Raw genomic sequence first — 18,714 nt, 5'->3', positions numbered from 1 at the left:
TCCATCCCTAGAAAGATCAGGACCAGTTCACACCTGCACAAGGTTGGACACACCTAACGACCCACTTTAGGGAGTAAGAGGGGCTATGAGAGGTGTGACTATTACATATTTTCCTCCCCTTCCATTGCCTCACCTAATGAGCCTATTCAGGCCAGAGGTGGAGGGAAACCAAACCTGGAGGATAAATGTGTGGTCTCTAACCAACTATATTCATACTGAAGAAGCTACTTGATGAGTAGTGAAACATTTTGACCTAATAAAAACTAAGTTGCCATGTTTCAACTTATAGAACCTGTATTTACCTTCATTAAACCAGGTATGAATTATAAACGAATGCAACAAAATAATCACACAAACCTGTTCTATATGTAGCTGCATCAGACACGTTAGAACTTATTTATCCTGTCACATGGGAGAGGTCAGATTTCTGGGCATCTTGACCTTAATTTTAGTTTTTCACTTAATAATTTATTTTTGATTTAAGTTTAGTTTTGCATCATAGCACAGTTCTGTGATGCTACATTAGACACATTAAAACAACACAAATGCATCATAAATAGATTGACCAAACATTTTTGTAATTATTTTTATTGCCATTAATAGTCTAAAAACTATTTCATTCTATGACACCATTGTAAAGAAAACCAAACTATAAAATTGTAATTATGCAAGCCTGTTTAAAATGATAATAGAACAAGAATATTTGCTACTGTATGCATATAGATGAGTGTATATAGCAATGCACTGTTCTAAGCAGTCTGGATGCAATGCAGCAAACAACAAAAAGCACTTGTCATCCTGTTGAAACTCCTCACTCTAATTTCTACCACTCAAATTAATTAATTAATTTAAGGGAAATTAACCAAAGGGGTTAACATAATTTTGCCAGACAAATATTTAAGTCTGGATCACTTCTTTTTTTCTATTGATTTAGTTGTGTTCCCTTTATCTAGTTTTAGGATGTGTAAAAGTGATCATGTGTTAGATCATTTTAATGCAGCAATACAGAAGATTCTAAAGGGTTAACAAACTCAAGTGCTACTCGCCCAAGGAAAAATTACAGCATTATCACAAGATCTTACTGTTTTAGACAAATACATAGTACTTGTAGCAGCAGGATGGCAATGGGCAACTTAGTAATTGCAGTATTAGATGTACAGTAACAGTTTATAAATTTATAAATTTTGTAAATTTAAACCCACACACCTGAGAATAGAGGACAGCAAAGACAGATGTTTAGGGTTTTGGGTTTTATTGATCCCACAACATGGAATTTCATTGGTTAGCAGAAATGGTTAAGGTGCAAATAGAGAATTACATATAAAAACAACAATAAAGTAACTAAAAACATAGTTTTTAATCAGTAAGTTATTGCAGCCTCTCAACAATATATTCAAGAGGTTGATATGACTCAGTTGTTAATTACTGAACACAATGTTAGGACGGGCAGTGGGGTCATACAATGGGTTTCTCTCAAGTATTCACTGTCTACAAAAAAACTTGGTGATGGTAGATACTTAATTTTATTATTATCTTCATTCACAATGAGAAATTAAAGGAATTGTTAAGTGGATTTTACAAGCTTTAGTCTCAGACTTTAGGTCAGTTTTGTACTGATGAAGAATTTTCACAATAACAGAAAAAAAACGTCAAACCCATCCAAGTGTAAATAGGGTGTAGTTTACTCCTCTTGATTGGTGACCTGTATTTATTTTACTATGGTCCAGCATGCATATATTTTGCCAGCTTCAGGATGGGACAGGTTAAAAGGGGACAGAGAGAAAGAAGGAAGGGGGTGGGGGGGATAGATAGAGACAAAGAGACACCTAGCTAAAAAGAGTACAACTAGCAATAACAACAAAACATAATAATTCAATACAGAGTCATCATAGCAAACACAGCAGTAATAAGATTAATAATGATAGTTACAGTAATAACAGAGATAATAGCAACAGTAAGCAAAGCACAGTGCAAACATACAATATACTGTATACCAACAAGTTCAAGCACAAATATACCACATCCCAATATCACGTTCAGCAGCGTGACAGCAGCCACCACAATGGTGATTCATGATTGTGATGTGTGCATGTGAACATGCCCCCGAGGTCTGCCAGTGACTTCCACCAAGATGATAAGTGGGACATGGCCACCATCCCATATCAGTTCCAGGATATGGGACACGCACCCACCCCAACGCAGGACCGAACCCAAGAAGGGGACAGAGTACACCCATACCACTACCCCAGCACGAACGAAGCAAAGCCCAACCCAGCCACACTGCCCCAGGGACCACAGCGGATCCGCCACACACGGGGCGAGGTTACCAGCAGGAGGAAGAGGAGGAGACCACCCATGGAGCAGAAGGAGAGTGCGTCCAGAGCCAGACCAGGACCAACAACCCACGAACGTCCACACGCTAACCCTCCACCAGTGTGCCACACAGGCAGACATACATGCACACATTCACTCAGACACACTCCCACATACACCTGCACATCCACAGACCCACGCCTGTATGCACACATATACACACATCCATAATCAAGAGGAGATCAACCTGCCGACCGGAAGCCCGGGCTGCTGCGGTCGGGACCCATGTACCATGTGAAAAAATGTCAAGCAGCTTAACATAACATGTCATCTTTTAATTATCAGAATGAAAGCAGACTCTGCTGCCTTTTGTGACCTAGTGTGAATAAGATAAGTTAAGTGTCATGACATGTTGGAAATACTGCCAGGTAAATTATGTTAGCTAAATAACATGCACCTTACATTATATTCTGAAGACACCCTGGCACAAATTTTGTTGAAAAAGTATCAAGTACATTCCATTTCCAAGTACAGTATCAAGCATATGAAACAAACCAGACACACATTGTGTGACAATTTTAATTTTAATTAAAACTATGTTTAGGTCTGGGGTTGATCAATAAGCTTATAATTGAAATTCTATGGAGAGATAATTTACTCTCCACTTTCACTAGTTTCCATTTTGCACTCAACTTCACCCCCACACCCACCTGTATCTCATTCCCAGCAATCACAACCAACTTACAAGCAAATCTCCCTTATTTGTCTTACTAGGTTGTTCAGTCAGCACCCAAAGCACACTGAGCTTCAGTCAATGCTAATCTTTGTAAAGGTATTGCCTGTTTTCCTCTTCAACTTGTTGAGTTTTTTTCTATTGTAATTACTTTTGTCTGCCCTGTTTAGGTGGTGACATACCAGTTTGTTTAGACTCATTGTTGAGTATCTGCTCCATAATTTTCCTGGATGTTCTCGATTTGGATTCACACTCAAAATTGAAGTGGAAAAACACACTACAGGCTGATCCAACTTTGATTTAATATCCTTAAAACAAGTCAAAATGAGGCTCAATGGTGTGTGTGGCCTCTACGTGCCTGTATGACATCCCTACAACGCCTGGGCATGCTCCTGATGAGGTGGCGGTGGTCTCCTGAAGGGATCTCCTCCCAGACCTGGATTAAAGCATCTGCCAACTCCTGGACAGTCTGTGGTGCAACGTGGTGTTGGTGGATGGAGCGAGACATGATGTCCAAGATGTGCTTAATTGGATTCAGGTCTGGGGAACAGGTAGCCAGTCCATAGCATCAATGCCTTCGTCTTACAGGAACTGCTGACACACTCCAGCCACATGAGGTCTAGCATTGTCTTGCATTAGGAGGAACCCAAGGCTAACCGCACCGGCATATGGTCTCACAAGGGGTCTGAGGATTTTATCTTGGTACCTGATGGCAGTCAGGCTACCTCTAGCGAGCACATGGAGGGCTGTGCGGCCCTCCAAAGAAATGCCACCCCACACAATTACTGACCCACTGCCAAACCAGTCATTCTGGAGGATTTTGCAGGCAGCAGAACATTCTCCACGGCGTCTCCAGACTGTCACATGCTCAGTGTGAACCTGCTTTCATCTGTGAAGAGCACAGGGCGCCAGTGGCGAATTTGCCAATCTTGGTGTTCTCTGGCAAATGCCAAACATCCTGCACGGTGTTGGGTTGTAAGCACAACCCCCACCTGTGGACGTTGGGCCCTCATACCACCCTCATGGAGTCTGTTTCTGACCGTTTGAGCAGACACATGCACATTTGTTGTCCTGCTGGAGGTCATTTTGCAGGGCTCTGGCAGTGTTCCTTCTTGCACAAAGGCAGAGGTAGCAGTCCTGCTGCTGGGTTATTGCTCTCCTATGGCCTCCTCCACATCTCCTGATGTACTGGCCTGTCTCCTGGTAGCACCTCCATGCTCTGGACACTATGCTGACAGACACAGCAAACCTTCTTGCCACAGCTCGCATTGATGTGCCAACCTGGATGAGCTGCACTACCTTAGCCACTTGTGTGGGTTGTAGATTCCGTCTCATGCTACTAGTGATGGGCAAATGATACCGAGGCTTCGGAGCTTGTGTCACTCTTCCTGAAGCGCAATGATTCGAATCGCTGTATCTGAGCTTGTACCGAAACACCAGTGTCACATGACACTTGAAGCTTCGAACGTCATCGCCGTTTCGTTTCGTGCCTCGTTCCTTCAAAATGTTTCGAAACTTTTTATTGGCTCAGAGTCTTTCAGTGTCTTTGGCTCATGGAGTTTCAATGCATTCTGAGCCAGTGACAGCTTGTCAGGTGTTACAGATTTGAGTGATTTGGTGCTATACCAGCTATATAAGATGCATCATTATGCTTCAAAATGAGGTTGTGAGGAGACAGAGATTTGGAGAGTGAAATCATTTTGGCAAGTTTCATGGCGAGTACCACTAATAAGAGACGTTCCAAAGTTTGGGACCATTTTAGATCTCATACCACCAGATAAGGTGTAATACAGTTTACATTGTATAATTCTATAATTGAATTGTATTTTGTAATTTGCAAATGGGTCTCAAAATTACAATTGCTTGTTAGTGAGGTGTTTGCTCTGCACACAAGAGTTGTCTTACAGCAACAACACATCATCCATGCTGCGACACTGCAAGGCATGATGACAATCATACCCAGCAAACGAGTGACCCTGTCAACACTGGAAATCCAGACAGGAAGCTAAATATAAATGTATTGTGACGAGCCTCTGAGTGAACAACTCTTTTATTTTTATAATAAAAGAACAGACAGTGACAATAGGACTCAGTGCAGTTTTCAGTCACCCCCGGAATCATTGAATCTCTCGCCTCTTTCTCCCGGGTCCCCTAATCCCTCTCCCACAAAACACATAACAGCAGCAACTGGACATCAAACACCACAAGAACAATGTGCCCCACCTCTGGCTCGCTACAGTATATATACTGTATATATGTATGTGTCTATTTATTTCAGATGTTGTGTATCATGTTCATATAGCAACCTTTCTTCCACACAGTGTCTAGAAAACAGAAGCTGGATATGGCCTTGGTGGACATGATAGTCAAAGATGGTCAGCCTTTTTCTATCGTTGCGGATGAGGGATTCCACAATTTCATTAAAATCCTGGACCCATCATAACTCATAACCCTAACCCTAACCCTTGGTGTCACTTGTCATTATGTGTCAGACAGCCTAGATCTGGCTATTGTGCTTTTAGGTGTTCAGTATTTTCCTTTGACCCACACAGCAGCTAATATTTCAGATGCAATTGCAAATTTGATGATAGAGTGGGGAATCACTGACAAGGTCTGTGGGATGGTCACTGATGGAGCTCATAACATTGTGGCAAGTGTTACTCAGTTAAATGTTAGACATATTCATCATTCTTTGCCCACATGCTTATTCTTATTGTCAAAAAATCACTCCTGAACTGGAAAACATGCGCAGTAGGGCCCGCAAAATAGTGGCACACTTCAAGTCCAGTTCAAAAGCAAAGGAGAAGTGCTCTATTCAAGCTAATATGGGCATGCCCCCAAAAAAAAGCTTGTTCAAGAGGTCGAAACCAGATGGAACAGCACCTATGCCATGCTCCATAGGCTTTATGAGCAGAGAGAACCGTTAGGGGCAGCCCTTGCATCACTGAACACTGACATAGTGCCTTTCAGTGCTGATGGCTATGCAGCAATCAACCAGTGCCTGACAGTTTTAAGGCCATTCTATCAGGCAACTGTTGAGCTTTCTGAGGAAAGGAAAGTGTCGGGGTCAAAGGCAATTCCTATAGCCAAAATGCTGAGACATGTAATTTCTGCCGAATGTGCTCAAATGGCTCCTTGTATTGGAGCCACACTTGCCAACCATTTGAAAAACAATTTGAATGACAAATTCAGCGGCCTGGAAAAGGTGAACTCCTTGTCTGTGGCCACCATCTTGGATCCACGGTTTAAACAGGCTGGCTTTACTAATCAAAGCAATGCCCAGGCTGCTGTAAAAAGACTGACACAAGAGTGTGCCAGTCTTACCGAGCAGAAGATGTGCCACTGGGGACTGCAACACCATCTGCCAGTGCTGGTGAAGAAAGGTACAACTTGTGGGCCTTACTGGACAACTATGTGGAGTCTCAGCACCGCACCAGCAGTGTATCTGCCAGCGCTGCAGTGGAGATCCAAAGGTATGCACGTTGATTTTTGTTGAAACATCAGTTGTTTTAGTCATTCATCGTCTTACTGTCTGTGTCATAGGTATTTGAAAGAACAAATTCTGACAAGAGCAGAGGATCCCCTGAAGTACTGGATGGCACGAAAGACTTTATATCCCACGCTGTGGAAACTTGCATGCAGGTACTGTATCTGTCCATTCCAGCATCATCTGTTCCCTGCGAAAGGATATTCTCTAAAGCTGGGGAGCTGGTCAGCCTGAAGAGGAGCCGACTGAAGCCTGCGACAGTGGAAAGAATCTTATTTCTCAATAAAAACCTGTAAAGACAATTTGTCTGCTTCTGTAAATAATCATTCCAAATCAACCATACAAGTCCTCAACTGACAAACCATTATCTTTAAAGGTTTTCCTTTAAAAATGTTACATTTTTTGTGTTCGACAAAAACACAAAAAATGATACGTTTCTGGATTCAAACACTGATCATTTGCAAAGTAGGAAGGATCTCTAATGCTGTTAGGGGTAATAAACCCTTAACCAACATTTAACCCTAACTATAATTTGCATTGATTCTTTGGGTTAATCTCAAATGTGTTTTAGAGTATGGGAGAGAGCATCTGCATATTTATTGTAATGACTATATAATCATTATTTGGTATGAATGAACAAAATACTTGAATGACCACATAGACTTTTCTGAACTTTTATTGCTGTCATGGGATTGCAACAGTGCCAGTGCTTCAGTTGTGCCCTTTAGAGGTTAGTATGGCTTCAGTTGTCCACCAGATGTCACCGTCACTGAGGCCTTGAAACTTTGAACCTTTTTCGACACAATTGTTAGGAAAGCTTCAGAGCTTCATGAGGCTTCATTTGCCCACCACTACATGCTACCACTAGAGTGAAAGCACCGCTAGCATTCAAAAGTGACCAAAACATCAGCCAGAAAGCATAGGAACTGAGAAGTGGTCTGTGGTCACTACCTACAGAACCACACCTTTATTGGGGGTGTCTTGCTAATTGCCTATAATTTCCACCTGTTGTCTATTCCATTTGCACAACAGCATGTGAAATTGATTGTCAATCAGTCTTCCTAAAGTGGGCAGTTTGATTACACAGAAGTGTGATTGACTTGGAGTTATATTGTGTTTTAAAATGTTCCCTTTATTTTTTTGAGCAGTGTATATTTTGTTTCTTGTCACATTTACCTTTAATGAGGCGCACATGTGCATGTGTCTCTGTTTACTAACAGAGCATATCTGTCTCTCTCCTTATCCATTATACGTTAGGGTTAACCCTAACCTGTTATGACTGCAGGTGATGGCTTGACTATCCCCACCCACCCCTCAAGTCATGCCTAAACATGACTCAGCTTTTTATTTGCTTTGGTTCCTTATTAACCCTCCTATACTATTTACCAGTTAAAATAAAAAATTATAGTATATTTACATTTACATTTAGTCATTTGTCAGACGCTTTGATCCAAAGCGACTTACAAGTGAGGAACAAGATAAAAAAATATAAGTCAAGGAGAAAAACATCAAAGCAAAGTGCTATTAAAGAAGTGTTTGTGTTTCATGAGATGTAAGTACAAGAGAGCAGAAAAGTTTTTTTTTTCACAGTGCAAAGGAAGATGCTTAAGAGTTCAGTTTTTATAGTCATAGTATATGACAGTGTAAAGTACATTAGATTTACAAACTAACATTCAATTCAATTCAATTTATTTGTATAGCGCTTTTTACAATTGACATTGTCACAAAGCAGCTTTACACAACCAAAGAACAGTACATGAACAGTGAATGTGTATGAATCATAATCAGATTGCTCATGAGCAAGCCGAGGGTGACGGTGGCAAGGAAAAACTCCCTGAGAAGGCAACAGGAAGAAACCTTGAGATGAACCAGACTCAACAGGGAACCCATCCTCATATGGGTGATTACATGCTATGTGTTAGACAGCAGGCAGTCCAGTATAGCAGTTAATGTCCTGAAGTCCAGTTAGGAACTAACTCCAGTTAGTTAGTTGGCTGAGCCTCCAATATCTAACTAAAAGCATGTGAAACATCAAAATTGCTGTTCTGTCATTTTTGTTTCTCCATCATTTACTTCTTGTTTTTCACTGGCCTATGCCTTTTTCATTTCACCTTCTTTTTAAGATTGCCTTTTTTCCTTTCTTACTGCTTTTTCTGTCATATTTTTGGCCTCATCTCTGTCCATCATTTTTATTTTTTGTCAACTTTTATATATTTGTGAACTTTTTTAAGTTTGACAACTATCAACTTTTAAGAACTGTCTGTTCTTCTCAATTTTAGAGCAAATATTTAGTGCTATAGCTACTCTTCAACCTTTACACTGCAACCACAGAGACACAATTGAATGTTCATTCATGAAATCCAGAAAAAAAGCAAATATTACTTTATTTGTGTGTGTCATGAACAACTTTATAAGATATTACTGGTCAGAGGTTAGTACTACTAACAACACATAAAGCACAAATGATCAGATCTAAAATGTTACCTCTCCTTTTCCTTCCCTTTTCTCCTCCTCATTTTTACAATTGTGTTTGTCTGACATCCTTTCCCTGTCCTCGGTCTCCATCTCTCCCTCTCTCTCTATGTTTCTTTTTCTTGCCTTCCTCTCCCTCTTTCTCCAGTGTTCTCTCAATCTCCTTATCTGTTCTTCTCTGAGATGATCCATTGGTTGCTGAGTTTTGAGGTGAACCACTGAAAAGCTGTTTCAGAGGTTCTGACACTGAATTCAACAAAGACTGCACTGTCACAGAGGATCTTCTCTCATAAAACGACCGTCCTCCTTTGGAGAGTGATTCTATTTTGTCAAACAGCTCTTTAACCTGATCTCTGTTTTCCATTTCCTTGTCGTTGAACACATGCCACAGACCACTACATTTCCTCAGCAGCTGCTGCAGATTCTCATCCTCTCTAATGAACTGATCCATATCAGTGTTCTCCACTCGATCTCCATAGGTGAACAGGACTATGATGTATTTACAGATGTCGGCACTCAGCATCTTCTCCAGAGTCTCTGGCCCTTTCTGTTCTATTTCAGTGAATCTTCCGAGCTGGATGGTGAGGAGGAAGACGTGAGGACCTGGACTGCTTAGTTCTAAAGCTTTTAGCAGCTCTGCTTTCACTTGCTGTTCAGACAGCTGTGTGCTGAAGAGTCCGGGGGTGTCCACAGCACAGACTCTGAGACCCAGAACATCATCTTCTCTCTTCTCACTTTTCAGTGTCACAGGTCTGGAACTTAGCCTGCAGTTAAACAGCTTCTTTCCCAGGATGGTGTTTCCTGCTGAACTCTTGCCCGTTCTCTCCTGACCCACGAGCACCACTCTCAGATCAGAGTTGTCAGAGCCTGAAAACAACATAGTCTATTAGAAATGGGACAGTCTGCAAAATACTCTCTGATCATCAGTGATCCCACGCACTGATATTATCAAGTGAAAACACAACCATTCGACTTCACAAGCAAAATTTTAAAGTTTTTTTTTTTTTTTACTGTCTAACTGTCTAAGTTTTTTGGCAGTCATAAATTTGCATTAGCTACTTAAATAAAATTTTATTGAAATAAAGGTGTTCTACAATAAAGTTCTAAATACAATGATTGTTTAACATATTTACATTTATTGACATTTTAGAACTCAGATATATTACATGGGCTGTATCAGTCAAAATGTCACAGTTGTCAACACAAAACCATTTGATTGCATTGTCAATTCCAGTCTTCAAAGTGTTTTCTTTCCAAAGGTTCCTCTGACAGCACAAACCAAGAAGCTTTATTTTTTAGTCTCAGACTTTTTTTTTCTCATTCTCATTCACAATGACCACTCAACAAACACATTGTAGGGTGTTCGGACTCTTGTAAAGATTTCAGATGACAGATTTTGGTTGGGAATAAGAACTAAATAAAATCTCTTTTAGAACACAGTTAGTGACTCCGGTCAAAGTAGAATGCTCCTGTTCTTTAATACGATCAGAAAACTACCTGTTAGTAAACATACATTCTGTGAACAAACAGGAAAATTTAGTAAAAATTACACACTGTTAGCATGAACATTCCACTCATCTCCATTTGATTTGTAATGTTTAATATCACTGCGTAGTGCATGACTTCTTCTTCATTGAACCAGCAATAGCTCCCACTATAGCACCCATTGCAGCTCCCACTGCACTTCCCAATGGACCCCCCAAAAATCCAGCAACTGCTCCAATGGCAGCTCCCTGCTGAACTGATTGAATAAACGAGTTCTGTCCCTCTGCTTTTTCTCTTGCCTTTTTGAAATCCATATTAGGATTTTCTCTCATAAGACGTTCTGTTTCATCTTTTATGGCTTTCTCAGCATGCTGTAACATTTCATTTGTGTAGAACCTTCCTCCATTTCTCTGAATCATTGTGTTGACCTTCTTCAGCAGCTCTCTGACCTGAGATTGATCCTTGTCTCTGTTGTCAAAAACGTGATATCCTCCTTGACACTGCCTGATGACATCCTGGAGATCTTTATTTTGATTGATCAGTTCGTTTATGGAGACCCCTTCATCTTTTATGTCATCCCCATGGGTGAACAAAACCATTGTGTAAAGCACTGCCCTGTCTCCAAAAATCATTTGAATGATTTTGACTGTGTCTTGTTCTTCCTTTGTGAATCTGCCTGGCTGGAGCACAACCAGAAACAAGTGAGGACCAGGAGCAGCATATGACATGCACTTAGCAATTTCTGTCTTCACCTCCTCTTGGGATTTAGTGGTGTCAAACAGACCTGGAGTATCAACCACAGCTACTGTTTGACCACCAAATTCAGCAGTTTCCTTTTGACACTGTGTTGTCATGGAAGAAGAAGACATCTTAGATTGGAATAATTTCTTCCCTAAGATGGTGTTTCCTGCTGCACTCTTTCCAACTCCAGTTTTCCCAACAAGTACAATCCTGAGGTGTGGCGCCTCAAACTCTGTTGGAGAATTAGGACATTAATGGTGTTATAAAATGGAAAACTCTTAATGATTAACTAACGATTACCCCAAAATGTAAGACAGTGTCTAGTCTGTTGCGTTTGGGATTAATTAAATACTTGATCAGTCTCTGCTGGTATAGGATGTATCAATAAGAAGTAAAGGTAGTACCTTCCCGTAGTCTCTAGCTGTTTTTACATATGCATTCATTTTGTAAAGTTAACACATGCAGCACACAACAGAAGAAACTCCAGGTGACATATGTTCCCACTCAGGGAAATAGTCAGTTTTTTTAATTGCTAAACTTTCTGATGTGCTAAAATAAATTTTCTCCTCAATCGCTTTAGGGGAAAGCAGAACTGGGTCTAAAGATGTTTCCACCTGAGGCCTCAAATGGGTCAGTGTCAGTCTCTCCAGGACCTTCGTGATATGTGAGGTGAGGGTGACAGGTCTTAAAGTAGCAGGAGATGAACATCTTGGCAGTGGCGTGAGACATGATGTCCTCCAGAGATTTGACAAAATGTGTCAGGCTGAGGTCAAACGTGTTGGATATCCAGAGAGCTAATCAGCCTAATGGAGGAAGGGGTGGGGGCTAATTGTAGGATTCTACCACATGGTGAAGGGTGTGGTTTGATGACAGTCTCTTATATTGATTATTTATGTAGTGTTGTGGGTGTGGCGAGGTGGCAGTGAAGATGTGTATAGTGGTGGTGGTCGTGGTTTAAATCGTATCTATCGGATAGATTTCAGTTTGTACATGTTAATGATGAGTCTTCCATGCACAGCAAAGTCAGCTATGGAGTTCCACAGGGATCTGTGCTTGGACCGATTCTTTTCACTTTATATATGTCCCCTTTAGGCAATATTATTAGGAAACACTCGATAAATTTCCATTGTTATGCAGATGATACCCAGCTATATTTATCTATGAAACCAGGAGAAACTAATCAATTAGTCAAACTTCAGGCATGCTTAAAAGACATAAAGACCTGGATGTCCTCCAATTTCCTTCTCCTAAATCCGGACAAGACAGAGGTTATACTGTTTGGGCCTAAAAATCTCAGAGACACTATGTCTAAACACATTCTCACCATTGATGACTTAGTTCTGGCCTCAAGTAATACTGTAAGAAACCTCGGAGTTATCTTTGATCAGGATATCTCCTTCACTTCATACATCAAAGAAATCTCTAGAACTGCCTTTTTTCACCTAAGAAACATTGCTAAAATTAGGAGCATCCTGTCCCAAAGTGAGGCTGAAAAACTAGTCCATGCATTTGTTACTTCCAGACTGGACTATTGTAATTCATTATTAATAGGATGTCCCAATAACTCATTAAAGAGCCTCCAGTTAATCCAAAATGCTGCAGCCAGAGTTCTGACTGGAACTAGCAAGAGAGATCATATTTCTCCAACGTTAGCTTCTCTCCATTGGCTCCCTGTTAAATCCAGAATTGAATTTAAAATTCTTCTCCTAACTTATAAATCCCTTAATAATCAGGCTCCATCTTATCTTAAAGACCTCATAGTTCCTTATCTTCCAAGCAGAACTCTCCGTTCTCAGACTGCAGGTTTACTTGTGGTTCCTAATGTTTGAGTTTCCAAATGTAGAATGGGAGGCAGAGCCTTTAGCTACCAAGCCCCTCTCCTGTGGAACCAGCTCCCAGTTCAGGTTCGGGAGGCAGACACCGTCTCTACATTTAAGACTAGACTTAAAACTTTCCTTTTTTATGAAAGCTTATAGTTAGAGATGGATCAGGTGACTCTGAACCATCTCTTAGTTATGCTCATATAGGTTATTCTGCTGGGGGACCTCTACTGATAAACTGAACTCCTCTCCTCTCTCCTTTCTCCTGTATCAATGCAAATGCCACCATTTCATGTCATTAACTTTGTGTCTTCTCTCTCTTTTAGTTGTGTTTCCTCCTCTCTGTCTCCCTCTCTCTGTACTTTTCTGCAGGTATCCTCGGCCTGGAGCTGTACATCTCCACAATCCAGTTCATCTGCCCAATGTTCTTGATGCTTGTTGTTGTCTTTATTGCCTGCTGTTCTTTTCTCTCTTCTCTTTCCACTCACCCCAACCGGTCGAGGCAGATGGCCGCCCACTATGAGCCTGGTTCTGCTGGAGGTTTCTTCCTCTAAAGGGAGTTTTTCCTCTCCACTGTTGCCTAAAGCTTGCTCAAATGGGATTGTTGGGTTTTCTCTATAATTTTTTCTATAAATATTTTCTGTAAGGTCTTAAACCTTACACTGTAAAGTGCCTTGAGATAACTTCTGTTGTAAATTGGCGCTATACAAATAAAATTGAATTGAATTGAATTGAATTGAATTATAGTGTTTCATTTCTGTGCCTGGATGAGGAGGAGGGGATGGCTTAGCACTGAACAACAGTTCAGTGTCTGGGTTACAGAAACATTTTTAATTCATTAAGTTAAAAAAGGGGACAACGTCATTATTCAGTGCAACTTTAAGTTTCGTTGTAATTGTAATTTCTGTTGTAAATGATTATTATAAAGAAAAAAAAAAACATCATGCTTCAGGTGCCCATTAGACAGAAAAACCCCAATTCAATATACAAGGGGTTCAGAGGGATCTAAGCATATTTTAGCTATCATCTGTGCATTCCAGAAATGCCCTGAAGGGCTTATGTATATGACAGCTGTTGCATTAACATTTAGTCATTTGGCAGTCACTTTTATTTAAAGCGACTTACAAGGTACATTGTACAAGACAGGTAAGCATAAGGATGTCTTGCCTAAGGACCCCTACTTAAGGCAGGTCACAGCCGGGATTCAAAGTGCCTTGAGATAACTTCTGTTGTAAATTGGCGCTATACAAATAAAATTGAATTGAAATTGAATTGAAACCCCGCATGGATGGTGGCAACCTTACTACTACACTAGCAAGCCACTGTTGGGTTGATTGCCTGCAACCCAGAGGGCTGAAATGTGGCCCATTCAGAATAGCAGTTGAAGATAAGAAGGGTCTTTTCTGTATGATTTGGATGTAAAGTGACAGTGTTGGTAAAGTGGGTGGTACAAAAAGCAGCAACAAGTACAGGGAAAGTGGTAAGTAGGGAGAACAATCACAGTTTCTAGGTCTGTTAAAATTGTATCTGTGGATATGTGGATTTAATCTTTTTGTAGATTAGTTAACCTTTCTTTATGAAGGTGTGCTGTTGACAATCAATGTCACAGTCTCCGGCTTCTGAAGTGGTTATTGATTGATTGTTTTCACCTGAGCCCTCTTCTTCCTCTATAAGCTGCACCAAAAGTTGTTTACTTTTTATTAACACTGAAACAGACTGAACATCTGTAATTTCCTACTAGGAATAACATTGTGAGACAGGAGACACTCAACATATACATATATATATATTTTTAGCATTGCCATATTTTACAGTGTTTCTTATTCATCTATACACACCTAACCCTAACTGAAGGCATAGCTGCCATGCAAAGTGCCTGACTCACTGGGAGCAACTTCAGGTTCAGTGTTTCACTCCACAAGACTTTAACAGGTTGAGCTGGGAGGTGCTGGGGATTAAACTGCCAACTCCACAGTTGGAGAGCAACTGTTGAATGTTCTTATTCACATCTTGTGTTTCTGTCTTCACCTACCTGCCCATTGTCTCGGGCTCTTGTTCTCTGTACAATTCTATAAACTGTCATTCACCACCCCGACACCAGATATCCCCAGACTCACTTTGTTTCAGTAACCCTAACCTGCACAGTGAGAAATTCCCAAATACCCACTCCATCATGAATCCTTTGTTGAAATTGAGTTCATATAATCAGCTGAGAAACTCAAGATCTCAAATGTAAACTCAACAGAGCTTTTTTTTTCTAGTGCTGACCAATCTGTCTGTGAAAAGACTTAAACAGGTGTTTTATTGCTGGTTTTTCTCTCTACTTAATTTTCTGCTTGATGTGATAATGATTAAATCACCTTAACATCATTACATTTACATTTAGTCATTTGGCAACAACAAGTCAGGGAGAAGACATTTGAAAGAAAGTGCTACAAGAAGAAATGTCTGACGCAATCTTAAGAAAAGAAGCTTCATGGGGAAAATGTTCACAGCAGATCGTAAGCAGAATGACACGTCAAAACATTTCTGATCACTGTGACTTTGCACATATTCATGGAATGTACAATTAATAAAAAATATTTGTGAGTGTTACACTGATATGGAATGAAGTTGTTAATCATGCTGTGTTTAAAAAGACACACTGTTGACACTGAAGTATTTAGTAATTTTTTTTTTCATTTAAAAGAAAAAACTGGAATTTTAAAATATGAAAGCCTTTAACTGAAGAAAGGGAACAACAAAGTAATTTCAAAGTCCTAAGTCGGTGACAACCCATCTAGCCAAACTGGATCAACAGGGTTCTTGTCAATGGAAATAACCCCAGAGCAACTTTCGGTAAGGAAGTTCACAGCTCTACCAGTAAACATGTCAGTCACTGCTGTAACTGCCATTGCAAACATTTTCTTCATATTTTATTAATGCAACTTTGAAGTCTGAGAAATAACAGTTGCACAGTCTATAATGAAAAAAACAACTATAAACCTATTTTAAATATTTTATAGGCTAATGCAATTGTTTATGTTCACATACATGTAAATGTATTTCTGCAAATCAGTAGTTCTGCTTCACAATATAAAGCAAAGGATCTGATGAAGTGATATAAAAAAAAGAGTAAATATTGCCAGCGTCTAAATAGGTGTGTTGAACTTTAGAGTAGCTTTAGATAGACTGACGTTTATTATTCTAAATATTATTTAAAAAAAATGTGTACAGTGAATTTCTAAATGTACTTACGAGCAGGTTTGCTGGCCATATTAGTCTGTCAGGGAGTTGAGTTTGAAGTCTTTTCACCTGATGGCTTGTTTCGTGACCAGTTATATAGTGCTGGTATTTTCCTCCCTAGTAAAAATATGTTATACATTTAGACAATCCAGAAATGGCACATATTTAAAATATTTTCTGAAAGAACTCCAACCAGTTTCTGTTGTAAATTACAGTTAAAATGGGCAAGTAAATATGTATGTAAAAAATTGTTTTTACAACAATTCTCTCAGCATGCTTGAAAAAATTCAAAGGCAATTTCTTGTAAAAAAAAAACAAAAAAACAATTACCTGTTACTTTGTCATGAACCTTAAATAAAGTCAAATCAGGTTTTATTTATGTAGCAGTTTCTACACACAACTACAATTCAAAGTGCTCCACATTCACTTAGAAGCAAAGTCAATTAAATGCAACCAAAATGTGAATGTTTCCTCAGACAGTTTTGCAAACTGCTTGACAATGACACTTTTTGTCCGTAGAACCTTTTACCTAGAGTGATTTAGGAAACCTCTCAACGCAACTCTGAGTTAAGAAAAGACAAAAACGTTTCTTTGTTGGAGGTGTGGAAAGAACAATGAAGCAGTTGTATAGTTCTGAACTGTCGTGGCTTTTACTTCACATCCAAAGTATCCTACAGCATGGTGGATGTCTTTTCTTTTTTGAGCATATATAAGCATTTGTTATCCTACACTGCCACCTAGTGACATATTAACAACAGTGTTTTAACTAACATTGTCAGTGACACATGTGAATATATGATTTAAACAGTTATTGACTTGTATTGTAGGTGATTATTCATATAATGAAAACTACAGCTGGGGGCAGAGCTTTTTCGTACAAAGCCCCAAAGTTATGGAATAGCCTTCCAAATAGCGTTCGGGACTCAGACACAGTCTCAGTATTTAAGTCCAGGCCAAAAACCTATTTATTTAGTCAAGCATTTTTGTAGATAGATTTGGGAAGGACTCATGGACGTAGAGCATTATAGTGAACTGGTATGTTTAGATGCTGTCTTCCCCACTCTCACTGATCACTCAGGTTTGTTGATGGTGAAGTGATCGGTTGCTCTACATCCCAGGAAGCCCTCATGTCTGTGTTTCCTTCTGGCCCACCCTTTTAGTTAGGCTTTCATAGTTAGTTCTGCCGGAGTCCCTGCTGCACTATTCTAAATATACATTCACCTCAAACTTTATCTGATTGTGATCACAACTAACTGCCATCTCTCTCTTTCCCTCTTCTTGTCTCTCTGTCGAGCTACACGTCGTTCCACCCTCTGACCTCTGGACCTGTCTGACTCGTCCTGATGCCCAACGTCTGGCTGGAGATCTCGTCGCTTGGATCCACCGTTTGCCCTTTGGGATGCGTGTGGAGACTGGAGTTGGTCACGTGCTACTATGAAGTCGGTCTTGGCTCGGCGGACGTCGGTAGCCGTCTCTAGGGGGTCTTGACTCAATGCTCGATAGTCCAGGAATGGAACAAGTCTGCCTGCAATTAACTAACTGGACTCCACATTAACTTAAAAGACATTAACTGTTATACTGGACTGCCTGCTGCCTACACAGCATGTAATCACCCATATGAGGATGGGTTCTCTGTTGAGTCTGGTTCCTCTCAAGGTTTCTTCCTGTTGCCTTCTCAGGGAGTTTTTCCCTGCCACCGTCGCCCTCGGCTTCCTCATCAGGGACAATCTGATTATTATGATTCATACACATTCACTGTTCATGTACTGTTCTTTGGTTGTGTAAAGCTGCTTTGTGACAATGCCAATAGTAAAAAGCGCTCTACAAATAAAATTGAATTAAATCGAATATTATAACAATCTTAGTGTAGCCCCTAGACTAACACCTTATGTACCTAAATAATAAAACTTGTTAAGTTTAGGAAAATATCCATAACCAGTTTTTTTATCTTGTAAAATTGTTACAGATGTGTTCAGTGTCTTATTTTTTAATTTAGTGTTTAGTTCAATAGAAATCATTAACATTGGGGTAAATGTGTAAACTGTAGTTTGGTTGTGATGTACTATGTACAAAGTGCTGTGAACAACCAGTGTTGTTTAATCCTGTTATTGTGATTGGAAAATGAAAGTGTCAACACGGTGGATTTGTAGGTGATTGGCTAATGGGCGGGAGTTAGAGAGGTCAGGGGGTCAGCTGGGAGAAAAGTGAACGAGAGACACGGAGACATTAAGAATGAAAAGTGCAGTTTTAACGGTGAATATTGTGCTTGTTACTCCTGTTGTTGTACCCGCTGCAGCCCTGTGGACTGCACTACATTAAGTAGTTTTGTTAACCCCGCAAAGAGGAGGAGGCCGACGCTGTTTGATTAGCATGTCGGGCTAACAACCAGCTAGCGTGAGAAGAGACTCTTCCAGACTTCCCAGATAGCGCTCCAGGTG

General features: G+C 40.1%; 1 protein-coding gene across 2 annotated transcripts; it reads right to left on the bottom strand.

Annotated features, from left to right (window-relative positions):
• Positions 1–8,692: 8,692 nt before the first annotated feature.
• Positions 8,693–16,695, bottom strand: LOC113174000 (GTPase IMAP family member 9-like). 2 transcript variants are annotated; one of them, XM_026377620.1, is made up of 4 exons: positions 16,607–16,695; positions 16,289–16,393; positions 10,828–11,463; positions 8,693–9,860 (listed from the first exon to the last, which is right to left on the bottom strand). In XM_026377620.1, the coding sequence occupies exons 2-4, from the start codon at positions 16,305–16,307 to the stop codon at positions 9,052–9,054; spliced, it is 1,464 nt and encodes a 487-aa protein (XP_026233405.1). In that variant the 5' UTR covers positions 16,308–16,393; positions 16,607–16,695; the 3' UTR covers positions 8,693–9,051. The 2 variants fall into 2 exon arrangements, with proteins under 2 accessions (XP_026233405.1, XP_026233404.1); XM_026377619.1 differs by lacking the exon at positions 10,828–11,463 and having other exon boundaries at positions 8,693–9,872.
• Positions 16,696–18,714: the final 2,019 nt, after the last annotated feature.

Source organism: Anabas testudineus, chromosome 3, assembly GCF_900324465.2.
Source record: "Anabas testudineus chromosome 3, fAnaTes1.2, whole genome shotgun sequence".
Taxonomy (NCBI): domain Eukaryota; kingdom Metazoa; phylum Chordata; class Actinopteri; order Anabantiformes; family Anabantidae; genus Anabas; species Anabas testudineus.
Note: the sequence above shows the minus strand (reverse complement) of the source record. Positions and strands in the feature narration are given on the sequence as shown.